The 15,505-nt window shown below is 43.5% G+C and overlaps 1 protein-coding gene across 2 annotated transcripts in view; it reads left to right on the top strand.

Annotated features, from left to right (window-relative positions):
• Positions 1 to 12,268, top strand: part of PGM1 (phosphoglucomutase 1) — a 96,036-nt gene extending 83,768 nt beyond the window's left edge. For both annotated transcript variants that reach the window (XM_082265160.1, XM_082265159.1), the window contains exons 9-11: positions 2,448 to 2,631; positions 3,184 to 3,318; positions 12,014 to 12,268. In XM_082265160.1, coding sequence (XP_082121286.1) covers positions 2,448 to 2,631; positions 3,184 to 3,318; positions 12,014 to 12,103 — 409 coding nt within the window. In that variant the 3' untranslated portion in view covers positions 12,104 to 12,268. The remainder of the gene's footprint in view (positions 1 to 2,447; positions 2,632 to 3,183; positions 3,319 to 12,013) is intronic.
• The last annotated feature ends 3,237 nt before the right edge of the window (positions 12,269 to 15,505 follow it).

The raw sequence follows: 15,505 nt of genomic DNA, 5'->3' as shown, positions 1-15,505 counted from the left end.
TTTCTTTAAAGGCTGTAGAGTGATTGCATTTCATATGATATATTTTTGCACAAGTTTGCACATTGCACCTTCCATATGAGATGTAGTATCTCATGGTTTTCTTGATTTTTTTTTTATATATATATATATATATATATATGTATACAGGTCCCTCTCAAAAAATTAGCATATTGTGATAAAGTTCATTATTTTCTGTAATATACTGATAAACATTAGAGTTTCATATATTTTAGATTCATTACACACAACTGAAGTAGTGCAAGCCTTTTATTGTTTTATTATTGATGATTTTGGCATACAGCTCATGAAAAACCAAAATTTCTCTCTCAAAAAATTAGCATATTTCATCCGACCAATAAAAAAAAAAAAAGTGTTTTTAATACAAAAAAAGTCAACCTTCAAATAATTATGTTCAGTTATGCACTCAATACTTGGTCGGGAATCCTTTTGCAGAAATGACTGCTTCAATGTGGCGTGGCATGGAGGCAATCAGCCTGTGGCACTGCTGAGGTGTTATGGAGGCCCAGGATGCTTCGATATCGGCCTTCAGCTCATCCAAAGTGTTGGGTCTTGCATCTCTCAACTTTCTCTTCACAACATCCCACAGATTCTCTATGGGGTTCAGGTCAGGAGAGTTGGCAGGCCAATTGAGCACAGTAATACCAATACTGAAAAATGAAATCTTCATCTCCATAAAGCTTTTCAGCAGATGGAAGCATGAAGTGCTCCAAAATCTCCTGATAGCTAGCTGCATTGACCCTGCCCTTGATAAAACACAGTGGACCAACACCAGCAGCTGACATGGCACCCCAGACCATCACTGACTGTGGGTACTTGACACTGGACTTCAGGCATTTCCCTCTCCCCAGTCTTCCTCCAGACTCTGGCACCTTGATTTCCGAATGACATGCAAAATTTGCTTTCATCCGAAAAAAGTACTTTGGACCACTGAGCAACAGTCCAGTGCTGCTTCTCTGTAGCCCAGGTCAGGCGCTTCTGCCGCTGTTTCTGGTTCAAAAGTGGCTTGACCTGGAGAATGCGACACCTGTAGCCCATTTCCTGCACACGCCTGTACACGGTGGCTTTAGATGTTTCTACTCCAGACTCAGTCCACTGCTTCCACAGGTCCCCCAAGGTCTGGAATCGGTCCTTCTCCACAATCTTCCTCAGGGTCCGGTCACCTCTTCTCGTTGTGCAGCGTTTTCTGCCACACTTTTTCCTTCCCACTGAGGTGCCTTGATACAGCACTCTGGGAACAGCCTATTCGTTCAGAAATTTCTTTCTGTGTCTTACTCTCTTGCTTGAGGGTGTCAATGATGGCCTTCTGGACAGCAGTCAGGTCGGCAGTCTTACCCATGATTGTGGTTTTGAGTAATGAACCAGGCTGGGAGTTTTTAAAAGCCTCAGGAATCTTTTGCAGGTGTTTAGAGTTAATTAGTTGATTCAGATGATTAGGTTAATAGCTCATTTAGAGAACCTTTTCATGATATGCTAATTTTTTGAGATAGGAATTTTGGTTTTTCATGAGCTGTATGCCAAAATCATCAATATTAAAACAATAAACGGCTTGCACTACTTCAGTTGTGTGTAATGAATGTAAAATATATGAAAGTCTAATGTTTATCAGTATGTTCTAAAATTTCCTCGGACCCATGAAAAAATCGGACCTCGTCACTTCCGGTGGTCCTACGTCATGAAACAGCTGATGGAGTCTCAAGTGCGCATGCGCACAAGACATTATCTTGGTTTGGTAAAATTATAACACATAGCGGGCAGCTGACTGAGAGAAGGCGGGGCTGAGGTGGGACGGAAGACACTGCCGCGTCATCTGCAGAGCTGAATAGAGGAGGCGGGACAGAGGCGCGGCCGTGTAATACATGCAAGGGCTTAAGCGACTCCTTCTGTTTTATTATCTTTAGTAATTATCGTATTATTTATCCTTAGGATTTAATAACATTTAGTATTTCTATAATACAAAATAAGAAATACTAAATGTAATGAAATCCTAAGGATAAATAATACGATAATTACTAAAGATAATAAAACAGAAGGAGTCGCTTAAGCCCTTGCATGTATTACACGGCCGCGCCTCTGTCCCGCCTCCTCTATTCAGCTCTGCAGATGTGCCTCCGTCCCTGTAATGTTTCAGTGAAGCGGCGGTGTCCTCCGTCGCACCTCAGCCCCGCCTCCTCTCAATCAGCTGTCCGCTCTCTGTTATAATTTTGGCAAACCTTGAAAAATTTCTTCTGCGCATGCGCACGGACGACTCCATCAGCTGTTTTGTGACACTCTGTCCACCGGAAGTGACGAGGTCCGATTTTTTTCACGGGTCCGACAAAATTTTACAACACCGGTCATCCTCTGGTATATGCTGAGGATTCGCTGAAATAACCCAGTCTGTCCCACCCAGAAGCACCATTCCCATCAGAGCCTCTACTGTTCTGCAGGTACGACTATGAGGAGGTCGGATCTGAAGGAGCCAACAAGATGATGAAGGACCTGGAAGCAGTCATGTTTGACCGCTCCTTTATCGGACAGAAATTAGCGGTTGGCGACAAAGTTTACACTGTTGAAAAAGCCGATAACTTTGAATACAGCGACCCTGTTGATGGAAGCATTTCAAGAAACCAGGTGGGATTGCCCTAGTGGCTTTGGTTGAAAATTAGATTCATTTAGATTTCCGTTTCTCTACTCTTGTGTGTCCCTCTTATTCCACTGTGACCCAATAGCAGAATGTGGGTTCTGCTCAGGTATGAGGTGGGGTCTAAGCTACCCCTGCATGGGCTGGCTGGAGAGGAGCTTGTCCGGGCTCCAAGCTGCAGCAATGTCAAGGGGAGAAGTCCATCACATGAAACCGCAGACCCATATGTGGAGAGGTGAATGGCAGCCTCCACTCAGGCTCCAACCAGGCCACGTCCCAACACATTTCTTCTCCGTTCAGTGCAAAATGCGTTGTAACGTGGCTGAGTTGGAGCCCAGGCTGGGGCTGCCATTCACCTCTCCACACAATGGGTCTTCTGCTTAATGTGCGGAGTCTTGACTTTGCCTCTTATTCCACTGCTGTCCTTCTTCTCTTTTCTTCCTACCGGTCCTCTCCTCCTGGCCCAGTCTATGCTCTGTTGTTGGGTTTCTCGTTGAGGTCATTTCTTTGTAAAATCTATTTTTTGTTGTCTCTCTTCTCAGGGATTAAGGCTCATCTTCACCGATGGCTCCCGTATCATCTTTCGACTCAGTGGAACCGGCAGTGCCGGAGCAACTATCAGGTTATATATAGACAGTTATGAAAAGGATGTCCCCAAGATCTACCAAGATCCTCAGGTAAATTCATTGGGGAGATGGCTTGGGTTTTCCCCTATGCAAGGACATTCATGGCGTTCTAAGTATGCTTGTCAAGCTACTCTCCAGTTATCACAAATAGTAGATTTTAGATCAGATTTTCTCAGCCTTTTTGCCCCAGAAGAACACTTAAAATTATTTTTCCCCTTTCCCTGCAAAAAAGCCTTGCTTACCTTTTTTAGGGTCCCTTTTCACAAGGGTGATCCAGTCATTTACACCTGTCATTTTTCAGGAGAATCTGATTGGATGGCCAATGCATTTCTATGGTCATGCGGTTGTAAATGGACTTATGTCCGTTTTACACTCGCCTACCTCTGGGTCCAATTTGGGCCACTAAAAAAAAAAACTACAAAGGGGATCTGAGATCCGGATTAACCTCTTTACCACTGCTCACATTGCTGCTACTGCAGCAATGTGGCTTGTTATTGTCCAGCGACGTAGACCTACGTCACTGGACTCCACCCCTTGTGGGCGGCACGCACGCGCCGCCGGAGGCTCGCTCCCGCTGTATTCAGTCACAGCTGGAGTCGGGCCAGGGGAGGAGCGGCGGTGATCGCCGCTGCGCTTCCCCGATCGTCGGGGAATCTAGTTTGGAGATCCGCCCGCTTGTGTAAACAGAGCATAGCTGAACATGCAATCTGTCCTTGTGTCAATCAGTCACCTTCCCCCCCCCACACGTTAGTAAGCAGCAGGCATACATTAACCCCTCCCTCTCCAATAAAATTAACCCCTTCCCTGCCAGTGTCATTTTTACAGTAACAGTGCATATTTTTAGCACTGATTACTGCAGTAATGTCACTGGTACCCCCAAAAGTGTCAATGTCAGTCAAGGGTCCGATCTATCCGCCGCAATGTCGCAGTCCCGAAAAAAAAAATTGCAGATCGCCGCCATTACTCGTTAAAAAAAAAAAAAAAACACCAAAAATGACAAATCTTTCCCTTAGTTAGTAAACGCAATAACTTTTGCGCAAACCAATCAAAATACGCTTATTGTGATTTTTTTTTTTTTACCAAACATAGGTAGCAGAAAACAAATTGGCCAAAAATTAAAAAAAATTTAGATTTTTACATTTTTTGGGGGGGAAATTTCATATAAAAAAAATGTTAAAAATATTGTTATTTTTTCAAAATAAACGCTGTTTTTTTTGTTTATAGCGCAAAAAGTAAAAATCGCACAGGTGATCAAATACCACCAAAAGAAAGCTCTGTTTATGGGAAAAAAGGGACGTAAGTTTCGTTTGGGTACGGTGTCGCACGACTACGCGATTGTCAGTTAAATTCGCACAGCGCCGAATCGCAAAAAGTGGCCTGGACGTAAGACAGCAAAATCCTCCGGTGGTAAAGTCGTTAAACTGCGTAAAGGGTTCTATACTGTCAGAGCAGTAAGGATGTGGAATTCTCTTCCACAAGCAGTGGTATCAGCAGGGAGCATCGATAGTTTCAAAAAACCATTAGATGGGCACCTTAACAACCACAACATACAGGGGTATACCATGTACTATTGACAGCAAACACACACACACTCACCATAGGTTGAACTGGATGGACTGGTGTCTTTTTTTTTTCAACCTCACTATGGAACTATGTATAATAATATATTAAAATAATACATTATTAGAATTTCATAATTTATGCCAAAGGAAAGCCTTGCCTTCCCTAAAAAAGCAACATATGTATAACTTGTATATGAAAAATGTTAAGAACCTTGACAAATCACATTGACAGTGGAAAGGTAAAACTTGCTCTGATCCGGAATGGGTATACGGGTATGTGAAATGAAATGGTTAATTCTAACCTGAAAAGATGTGCCAAAAAAAAGCATTATTTTAAATTTCACCACTTGATTACATTTAATTTCTTTACAATATGATCGCTATTTAAATCTCATTTACCGCCTACTGTGGTGGCTTAAGGAATTCCGAGCTCTTCCAAATCCACAAAGCATTCATTTTCTCCGTTTCTCGATGAATCCTACAGGGTGGCTCATCGCAGGACATGAAAATTTAATGAGCCTTTAATTCCTAATTTCTTCTTCCGTCTGTTGCCAAGATATTGTCTCCTGCATGTTGGCCAAACTAAATTCCTCTTCTTCTTCTTTTTTTTTTTTTTTTTTTTTTTTTTTTTAAGCTGGCTTTCTGTCCACGATAGCATTTTTCTTTGTCTACAGGTAGCTCTGGCACAAAGAATTTCTGTAGTGTAATGGAAGGAATGCAGAGATAAAAAAAAAACAAATAAATTAAATTAAAATGAATGTCTTTATAATTTATGTTTGTATAATATTTACACACAGTATCTCTCACAAAAGTGAGTACACCCCTCACATTTTTGTAAATATTTTATTATAGCTTTTCATGTGACAACACTGAAGAAATGACACTTTGCTACAATGTAAAGTAGTGAGTGTACAGCTTGTATAACAGTGTAAATTTGCTGTCCCCTCAAAATAACTCAACACACAGCCATTAATGTCTAAACCGCTGGCAACAAAACTGAGTACACCCCATAAGTGAAAATGTCTAAATTGGGCCCAATAAGCCATTTTCCCTCCCCGGTGTCATGTGACTCATTAATGTTACAAGGTTTCAGGTGTGAATGGGGAGCAGGTGTGTTCTAAATTTGGTTTTATCGCTCTCACTCTCTCATACTGGTCACTGGAAGTTCAAAATGGCACCTCATGGCAAAGAACTCTCTGAGGATCTGAAAAAAAGAATTCTTGCTCTACATAAAGATGGCCTAGGCCAGTGATGGTGAACCTTGGCACCCCAGATGTTTTGGAACTACATTTCCCATGATGCTCATGCATTCTGCAGTATAGCTGAGCATCATGGCAAATATAGTTCCAAAACATCTGGGGTGCCAAGGTTCGCCATCACTGGCCTAGGCTATAAGAAGATTGCCAAGTCCCTGAAACTGAGCTGCAGCACGGTGGCCAGGACCACACAGCGGTTTACCAGGACAGGCTCCACTCCGAACAGGCCTCACAATGGTCCACCAAAGAAGTTTAGTACACATGTCCAGCGTCCTATTCAGGGGTTGTCTTTGGGAAATAGATATATGCGTGCTGCCAGCATTGCTGCAGAGGTTGAAGGGGTGGGGGATCATCCTGCCAGTGCTCAGACCATACGCCGCACACTGCATCAAATTGGTCTGCATGGCAGATGGAAGCCTCTTCTAAAGATGTTGCACAAGAAAGCCTGCAAACAGTTTGCTGAAGACAAGCAGACTAAGAACATGGATTACTGGAACCATGTCCTGTGGTCTGGTGAGACCAAGATAAACTTATTTGGTTCAAATGGTGTCAAGCGTGTGTGGCAGCAACCAGATGAAGAGTACAAAGATAAGTGTGTCTTGCCTACAGTTAAGCATGGTGGTGGGAGTGTCATGGTCTGAGGCTGCATGAGTGCTGCTGGCACTGGGGAGTTACAGTTCATTGAGGGAACCATGAATGCCAACATGTACTGTGACATACAGAAGTAGAGCATGATCCCCTCCCTTCAGAGACTGGGCCACAGGGCAGTATTCCAACATAACGACCCCAAACACACCTCCAAGACGACCACTGCCTTGCTAAAGAAGCTGAGGGTGAAGGTGATGGATTGGCCAAGCATGTCTTCAGACCTAACCCTATTGAGCATCTGTGGGACATCCTCAAAAAGAAGGTGGAGGAGAGGAAGGTCTCTAACATCCACCAGCTCCGTGATGTCATCATGGAGGAGTGGAAGAGGACTCCAGTGGCAACCTGTGAAGCTCTGGTGAACTCCATGCCCAAGAGAGTTAAGGCCAGTGGCGGGCAGTCCATTGGGGGTGCAGGGGCGTTGCCCCCCCTATCCATGTGTCCGGCCCCCTAATCTACATGCAGGGCGCCGGACGCATGGATTCCAATAGGTTTTTTTTTTTTTTTGAAGCAAGTGATTAGAGCCAGAGGCTCTAATAGGCTTCAAAAATGGGTGGGTTTAGGGCACAGTGCTCTGCGAGGGAGGGGGTATGGTGTGCGGGCTGGTGTGGTCCGTAGTGCTGGGCGCCCTGAGCCCACCCAGTTGTGCGACCAAAGCGAATGAATATTCGCTATTGTCACACGGATCCTCCTCCTGGCCAATCAGGAAGAAAGTCCTGAGACCCGTTTCCTGATTGGCCGAAAGGAGAAGCCATGCTATTGGCCGAGGAGGAGGGAGGAAACACATGAGACTGAGGGGAAGCCGCCGATACTGCCTGCCTGCCCTCCACATGGTGAGTGAGCCGGTGACCCGGGGGAGGGGGTATGGTGTGCGGGCTGGTGTGTTTCGTAGTGCTCTGCGCCCTGAGCCCACCCAGTTGTGTGACCATAGCGAATTAATATTCGCTATGGTCACACGGATCCTCCTCCTGGCCAGTCAGTTTCCCAATTGGCCGAAAGAAGAAGCCATGCCATTGGCCAAGGAGGAGGGAGGAAAAACAGAAGACAGTGGGGAAGCTGCCGCTACTGCCTGCCTGCCCCCCCTCCCCCCCTGGCCCATGGAGCACCAGCCGCCACTGATTAAGGCAGTGCTGGAAAAGAATTGTGGTCACGCAAAATATTGACACTTTGGTCCCAATTTGGACATTTTCACTTAGGGGTGTACTCACTTTTGTTGCCAGCGGTTTAGACATTAACGACTGTGTGAGTTAATTTGAGGGGACAGCAGATTTACACTGTTATACAAGCTGTACACTCACTACTTTACATTGTAGCAAAGTGTCATTTCTTCAGTGTTATCACATGAAAAGGTATAATAAAATAATTACAAAAATGTGAGGGGTGTACTCACTTTTGTGAGATACTGTGTGTGTATTTATATCTCATAATTATTACATTTTAGGTTTTAAAAGTATTATATGTATTAAGTTTTATTATTACTTCGATTTCTTTTTTGCTACATCAGCAAATCCATTGGTAAATCAAACACTATAAACTGGTTGTAAGTGCTATGAAATGGTGCGTTCCTCATTTGGACTGCACAGGGGGCTGGCTAAATATTGTGCAGGTGCAGGAAGCAGATGCCCGTTTTGTAATACTGCCCGTTATCGTCACCGCTGTGTACACAGCTGCGAGCGCCCTTACCCGCTGCGAGTCCCAGTCGTTTTCCCACATCCTGTCCTAAAATGTTATTCGACCTGGATAAGAATATTTTTGCAGCTCTATGACATCTTTAGTCCTTCATTAAACTAGATTTGAGTAAACAAGAAAAAAAAAAAAATCCCTGACTCGGGCATTTTCAAGCCTCACGATGTGTATGTACCTCCCGAGTTTCTTTAGATTATAACGTAACTTTTGGAAGTCCAGCATGTTTAAATTTTTAGAGTGCATACAAAAGAGATCTCTTATTGTTAACCCCTTCCCACAATTGCAATGCACATATGCTTCAAGTGGGTCTTAAAGCTGGCTGTACACATATATGAATGGGGATATGGGGAAGAATGGGGGTGAGTATTATGAGTAGGGAAGGGTAGGGATAAGTGTTATAAACTGGGAAGGGTGGAGATGAGTATTATGAGTTAGGGAAGGGTGGGAATTATTATTTATAGTGGGGTAGGGTGGCAGATGGGTGTTATTAGTGATAAAGGGTAGGATAAGTATTATGAGTGGTGAAGGACCGGGATGTGTGGTATAAGTGGGGAGAGGTGGGGTTGAGTTATAGGAGTAGGGGAGGGTGGGAATGTGTATTATGAATGGGTAAGGGTAGGGGTGAGTAGTAGTAGCGAGGAAGGGTGGGGATGAGTATTAATAGTGGGGTAGGGTAGGGATGGGTGTTATTAGTGAGAAAGGGTAAAATGAGTATTATGAGTGGTGAAGGACAGGCATGTGTGGTATATAAGTGGGGAGAGGTGGGAATGAGTATCATGAATGGGTAAGGGTAGGGATAAGTATTAATAGTGAGGAAGGGTGGGGATGAGTATTAATAGTGGGGAAGGGTGGGGATGTGTGTTATGGAGAAGGGCAGGGATAAAAATTCTGAGAGGTGAAGGATAGGGATGAGTGTTATTAGTGGGGAAGGGTGGGGATGATTGTTATGAATGGGAAAGGGTAAGAATAGGGTGGGGATGACTGTTATGAATGGGAAAGGGTAAGGATGAGTGCTATATATGGGGAAAGGTCGGGATGAGCATTATGAATGGGAAAGGGTAGGAATGAGTATTATCAGTGGGGAGGGGTGGGGATGAATATTATGAGTTGGGTAAGGGTGAAGATGAGCATTATGAATGGGGAAGGTAAGGGATATCTATTCTGTGTGGTGAAGGATAGGGATGAGTGTTATAGGTGGGGAGGGGTGGGGGTGAGTGCTATACATGGGGAAGGATGGAGATAATTGTTATGAATGGGGAAGGGTGGGGATGACTATTATGAATGGGGAAGGGAGAGGATAAGTATTATCCATGTGGAAAGGTAGGGGTAAGTGTTATAAACTGGGTCAGGATGGGGATGAGTATTATGAGTGGGGAAGGGTAGGAATTAATCTTATAAGTGAGGAAGGGTGGGGATGTGTGTTATGTGGAAGGGTGTAGGGATAAGTATTCTGAGTAGTGAAGGGTGGGGATGAGTATTATAAGTGTTGAAGGATAGTGATTAGTGGTATAAGTGGGGAAGGATGGGGATGAGTGCGATTACATGGGGAAAGGTGGGGATGAGTATTATGAGTTGGAAGGGGTGGAAATGTCATGAATGGGGAAGGATGGGGATGAATGTTATGAATGGGGAAGGGTGGGGATGAACATTATGAATGGGGAAGGGTGGGGATAAGCATTATGAATGGGGAAGGGTGGGGATAAGCATTATGAATGGGGAAGGGTAGGGATGAGCATTATGAATGGAGAAAGGAGGGGAAGAGTATTATGAATGGGGAAGGGTGGGGATGAATGTTATGAATGGGGAAGGGTGGGGATGAATGTTATGAATAGGGAAGGGAGGGGATAAGTATTATCAGTGGGGAGAGGTAGGGATGAGCATTATGAATTGGGAAAGGTGGGGATGAGCATTATGAATGGGGAAGGGAGGGGATAAGTATTATCAGTGGGGAGAGGTAGGGATGAATGTTATGAGTGGGGAATGGTGGGGATGAGTATTAGGAGTGGTAAAGCATTTGAACTTTTGTTGCGTTTTCATTATTGTCTGTGCCATGTTAGACAGCTTTCACCCCTTTTTCTGGTTGTCAACCATACAGGAAGTGGGGCCAAATCTTCTCAATGTAGCCATTGACAGTAATAAAAATATGTCAAATAATCGAACCCTTGGAGTTATACTTGTATCATCCTCTGTACATCCAAAACGACTTGACTACTCTGATGGGAAAATAAGGAACAGAGCAAGAGTAATCTAATCCTATTCATAATATAGAGTGTGTCCTTTTACAAGCTGTATAGACAAAAATCAGAATCAGAAAATGGGAGTCCCTTATCTGGTCAATCACCTATGGGGGTTGTTCTGAATTCAAGATCATATTGTAACTTTTTTGGGGCGACCTGCATTGACTTCAATGTTATGAAGTCCGTGCTGGCCGCTCCGAGGTCGCGGTGCGAGCAGCGCGCTGCGACCTGTGAGGTCGCCCCGGGAAGTCGGATCGCCCCAGTGTGAACGGGGTCTAAAAGTGGTGGAAAATTGACTTTGTTGCACCGCCTGCCGGTGGTAAATATAAATTGTTCATGTATTTCCTGGGTACAGTGTAAGGCTAAGGGTTCGTGAACACCTGACCTTCATGCCAATATCAGCTTGTTGGTTTACCCGTTTGAAAACCATGGGCTGTTATGGAACAGGCCCTACTTTATGGCCATGAGAGCCGTCCTTGTTCTAGGAAGGTTTTCCTCAAGATTTTGGAGGATGTCTGTGTACCCAAAGGAACAATTGTGAGGTCAGGTATTGATGTTGGATGATCAGACCTGCATCAAAGTTGGCATCCAAATTCATCCCAATGGTCTTCAGTAGGATTGAGGTCAGAGCTCTGTTGCAGGAGACTCAAGTTCCTTCACACCAAACGTATCAAACCATGTCTTTATGGAGCTGGCTTTGTATGCAGGGGCACAGTCAGAGGCGTAACTAGAACCTTCAGGGCCCCGATGCAAGAAACCATGAAGGGCCCCCCAGACCCCTGGCCGGGGCCCTTCCCTTCAAGCCCGGGGCTCTTCCCACTGATCCTGGGGCTCTTTACTCTCGTTGCATGGCCTTTTATTATGGTCCCGCAGCAGGATCCTTTCACAAGTTCTGCAGTGGGCCCCCTTCCTGCAATCTTGGGGCCTCCCCACAGTGGTGCAATGCCAGGGCCCGGTCGCAAGTGTGACCTTTGAGATCCTGGAAGTTCACCCACTGGTTTGCTACCGGGCCCCCTGGAGCATGGGGCCCGGTAGCAATTGCAACCCCTGCAACCCCTGTAGTTACGCCCCTGGGCACAGTCATGGTGGAACAGAAAGGAGCCTTCACCAAATTGTTACTACAAGGTTGTCTACGATGTCTTTGTACGATGTGCCAATATTGAGACCCTCCACTAGAATCATTTAGAGCTGTCCATACTTGGGACCATATAAGTGGTTGTGATTGCTGCACACGTACTTTTGGCCATATAGAGTACATTTTTAACCCTAAAGCACTCAACATAATAAAAAAAATGTTTAATGTAACTGAAACATGGTGTGACCCTCTAATGACGATATGGTATTCTCTTCTCCCTCGCAGGTAATGTTGGGCCCCCTGGTTACAATAGCACTTAAACTGTCCAAGCTGGAGGAGAGGACCGGCCGCACAGCTCCAACGGTCATCACATAAGCAGACTAGGGCTTCATCGCAATGGAGAAGATTACATTTTGTTCACCTGTCCACCTGGTCTGCCCCTCCCCCTTCCTGTCCTGTCTGTCAATGTAGTGCGTCATTCAGCAAAGTATGTGAACTGGGGATACAAGCAGAAGAAAGTAAATTTATTTAGAAACCGGACTGAGTATTGGATTTTATTTTATTAAATGTTTTGTGTCTGTTTTATGCTTGCAGTCTTGTGCGCCAATGTTCAATACAATGTTAAAAACTGATGCTTGAGATTCCTGGTGGCCAACGTGTGGCTGATGCTTGAGATTCCTGGTGGCCAACGTGTGGCTGATGCTTGAGATTCCTGGTGGCCAACGTGTGGCTGATGCTTGAGATTCCTGGTGGCCAACGTGTGGCTCATGGGCCACCTGCGGCTCATTGGTGCTGGCTGTGTGGGACTTTACAGACCCCAGTGGTGGCAGCATGAATTGGGAAGGTGGCTGCAATGATGGGGATCTCTAAATCTTGCATAGCACGTTCCCAGTCTCTGACAGTCTATTGAAGCTGAGCTCCAATCTCAATCAATTATGTCTGCAGTCTAACCATCTTCTTAAGCATGTTTGCAGTTTCTGAATATTATGTGCAGCTCTTTTGTGTTTTCGGGGGCCCCTCAGGCCCCCATTACCTTGTAAGTTGACAGGTACTGCTTTACAGTATATACATATTAAAAAAAAAATATATGCAGTAAAACCTTGGATTGCGAGCATAATACGTTCTGGAAACATGCTTGTAATCCAAAGCACTCTTATATCAAAGCAAATTTCCCCATAAGAAATAATGGAAACTCAGATGATTCGTTCCACAACCATTTATTCATAAATCCTTCAGTTTATAATCCATATCAAAAGATTATAGCAATGTGATAGGTTGTGTAACCATAAAATGTCCATCCACAAATGGCGCCTCCACAAGGGGATTAGAAGCAAAATCCAACAGGAGCTACAGAATATAAGAGAGAAGATAGGCGCCACTAAGTGTAGCAATATGGTTACATTTAATGGAGGTACAACATTTAGCAACTCACATGGTTGATGATTAAAAGAGGCACATCTAAGTATGCAGGCATCCGGGGTAAAGCTGTCCGCATAGACCATCCTCCGCACCACTGGCTCTCACCGCCGTCAGTCTGCAGTTGTGACCGGGAAGACTACCCTGCAGTAGAGCGATCTGAAAGTGAGGCTTGAAGCGCTCGTGGAATGCAGCATGGAAGGGATGACGTAGATGCAGAGGACGGTCTATATGGACAGCTTTACCACGGATGCCTGCATACTTAGATCTGCCTCTTTTATTCATTACCATGTGAGTTGCTAAATGTTGTACCTTCATTAAATGTAACCATATTGCTGCACTTCTCTTCTCTTTTACACTCAGTTGTGTCGTGACGCTACTTGATACACAAGTGATGTCTTGATATGCAAGTCCATAAAATCTTGCTTGTCTTGCAAAACCCTCTCAGACCAAGTTACTCTCAATCCAAGGTTTTACTGTATATAAACACTATATTACCAAAAGTATTGGGACGGCTGCCTTTACACGCACATGAACTTTAATGGCATCCCAGTCTTAGTCCATAGGGTTCAATATTGAGTTTGCCCACCCTTTGCAGCTATAACAGCTTCAACTCTTCTGCGAAGGCTGTCCACAAGGTTTAGGAGTGTGTCTATGGGAATGTTTGACCATTCTTCCAGAAGTGCATTTGTGAGGTCAGGCACTGATGTTGGATAAGAAGGCCTGGCTCTCAGTCTCCACTCTAATTCATCCCAAAGGTGTTCTATCGGGTTGAGGTCAGAACTCTGTGCAGGCCAGTCATGTTTCTCCACCAGAATCTCGCTCATCCATGTCTTTATGGACCTTGCTTTGTGCACTGGTGCGCAGTCATGTTGGAACAGGAAGGGGCCATCCCCAAACTGTTCCCACAAAGTTTGGAGCATGAAATTGTCCAAAATGTCTTGGTATGCTGATACCTTAAGAGTTCTCTTCACTGGAACTAAAGGGCCAAGCCCAACCCCTGAAAAACAACCCCACACCATAATCCCCCCTCCACCAAATGATTTGGACCAGCGCACAAAGCAAAGTCCATAAAGACATGGATGAGTGAGTTTGGGGATGGTGGAACTTGACTGGCCTGCACAGAGTCCTGACCTCAACCTGATAGAACACCTTTGTGAGGAATTTAAGTGGAGACTATGAGCCAGGTCTTCTCAGCCACATCAGTGCCTGACCTGACAGATGTGCTTCTGGAAGATTGGTCAAACATTCCCATAGACACACTCCTAAACCTTCTGGACAGCCTTCCCAGAAGAGTTGAAGCTGTTATAGCTTCAAAGGGTGGACCAACTCAATATTGAACCCTACAGACTAAGACTGGGATGCCATTAAAGTTCATGTGTGTGTAAAGGCAGGCGTCCCAATACTTTTGGCAATATAGTGTGTGTGTGTGTGTGTGTGTATGTGTGTATATATATATATATATATGTGTATATGTATGTGTGTGTGTATATAATATGTATGTGTGTGTATATGTGTGTATATAATATATATGTGTGTGTGTATATGTGTGTATATAATATATATGTGTGTGTGTGTGTGTGTGTGTGTATATATGTGTGTGTGTGTATATATATATATATATATATATATATATATATATATATATATATATATATATATATATATATATATATATATATATATATATATATATATATATATATATGTGTGTATGTATGTATATATGTGTGTGTGTATATATATATATATATATATATATATATAAGTGTGTGTATATGTGTATATATATATACATATATATATATATATATATTATGTGTGTGTGTATACATACATACATACATACAGCCAGATTTTTGGTATGCTAGCAGTAGTTTTTTCTCTTTCATTTGTTTTTTTTTATTTATTTGTTCTAGTAGAAGTTCTAGTTTAGAGAGGGACTACCCTCGGAGATGACGGGTATTTAAGAATAACAAGTATTTATTATTCTTTTTAAATAATATAATTATAAAATATAAATTTAATAAAATTGATAAGTAATCAGTTAAACACCACAATATGCTGTGTGTATGTATGTTTATGTATGTATGTATGTATGTATGGATGTGTGTGTATGTATGTATGTGTATATATATATACATACATACATACATACATACATACATACATACATACATACATACATACATAAACATAAACATACATACATATATATATATATATTAAAAGAAAGAGAAAAAAAAAAAACTACAGCTAGCATACCTAAAATCTGAATTTCTATTACTGCCTCACAAAGGTTCGGCCCTATGAGCCAATCAGTAACGGCTGTCGAGCGAACATATTTCAGGCACTGTGAGC

This window comes from Pelophylax lessonae (assembly GCF_965119305.1).
Source record: "Pelophylax lessonae genome assembly, chromosome: 8".
Classification (NCBI taxonomy): Eukaryota; Metazoa; Chordata; class Amphibia; order Anura; family Ranidae; genus Pelophylax; species Pelophylax lessonae.
The sequence above is the reverse complement of the archived record's forward strand: the minus strand, read 5'-3'. Positions and strand labels throughout refer to the sequence as shown.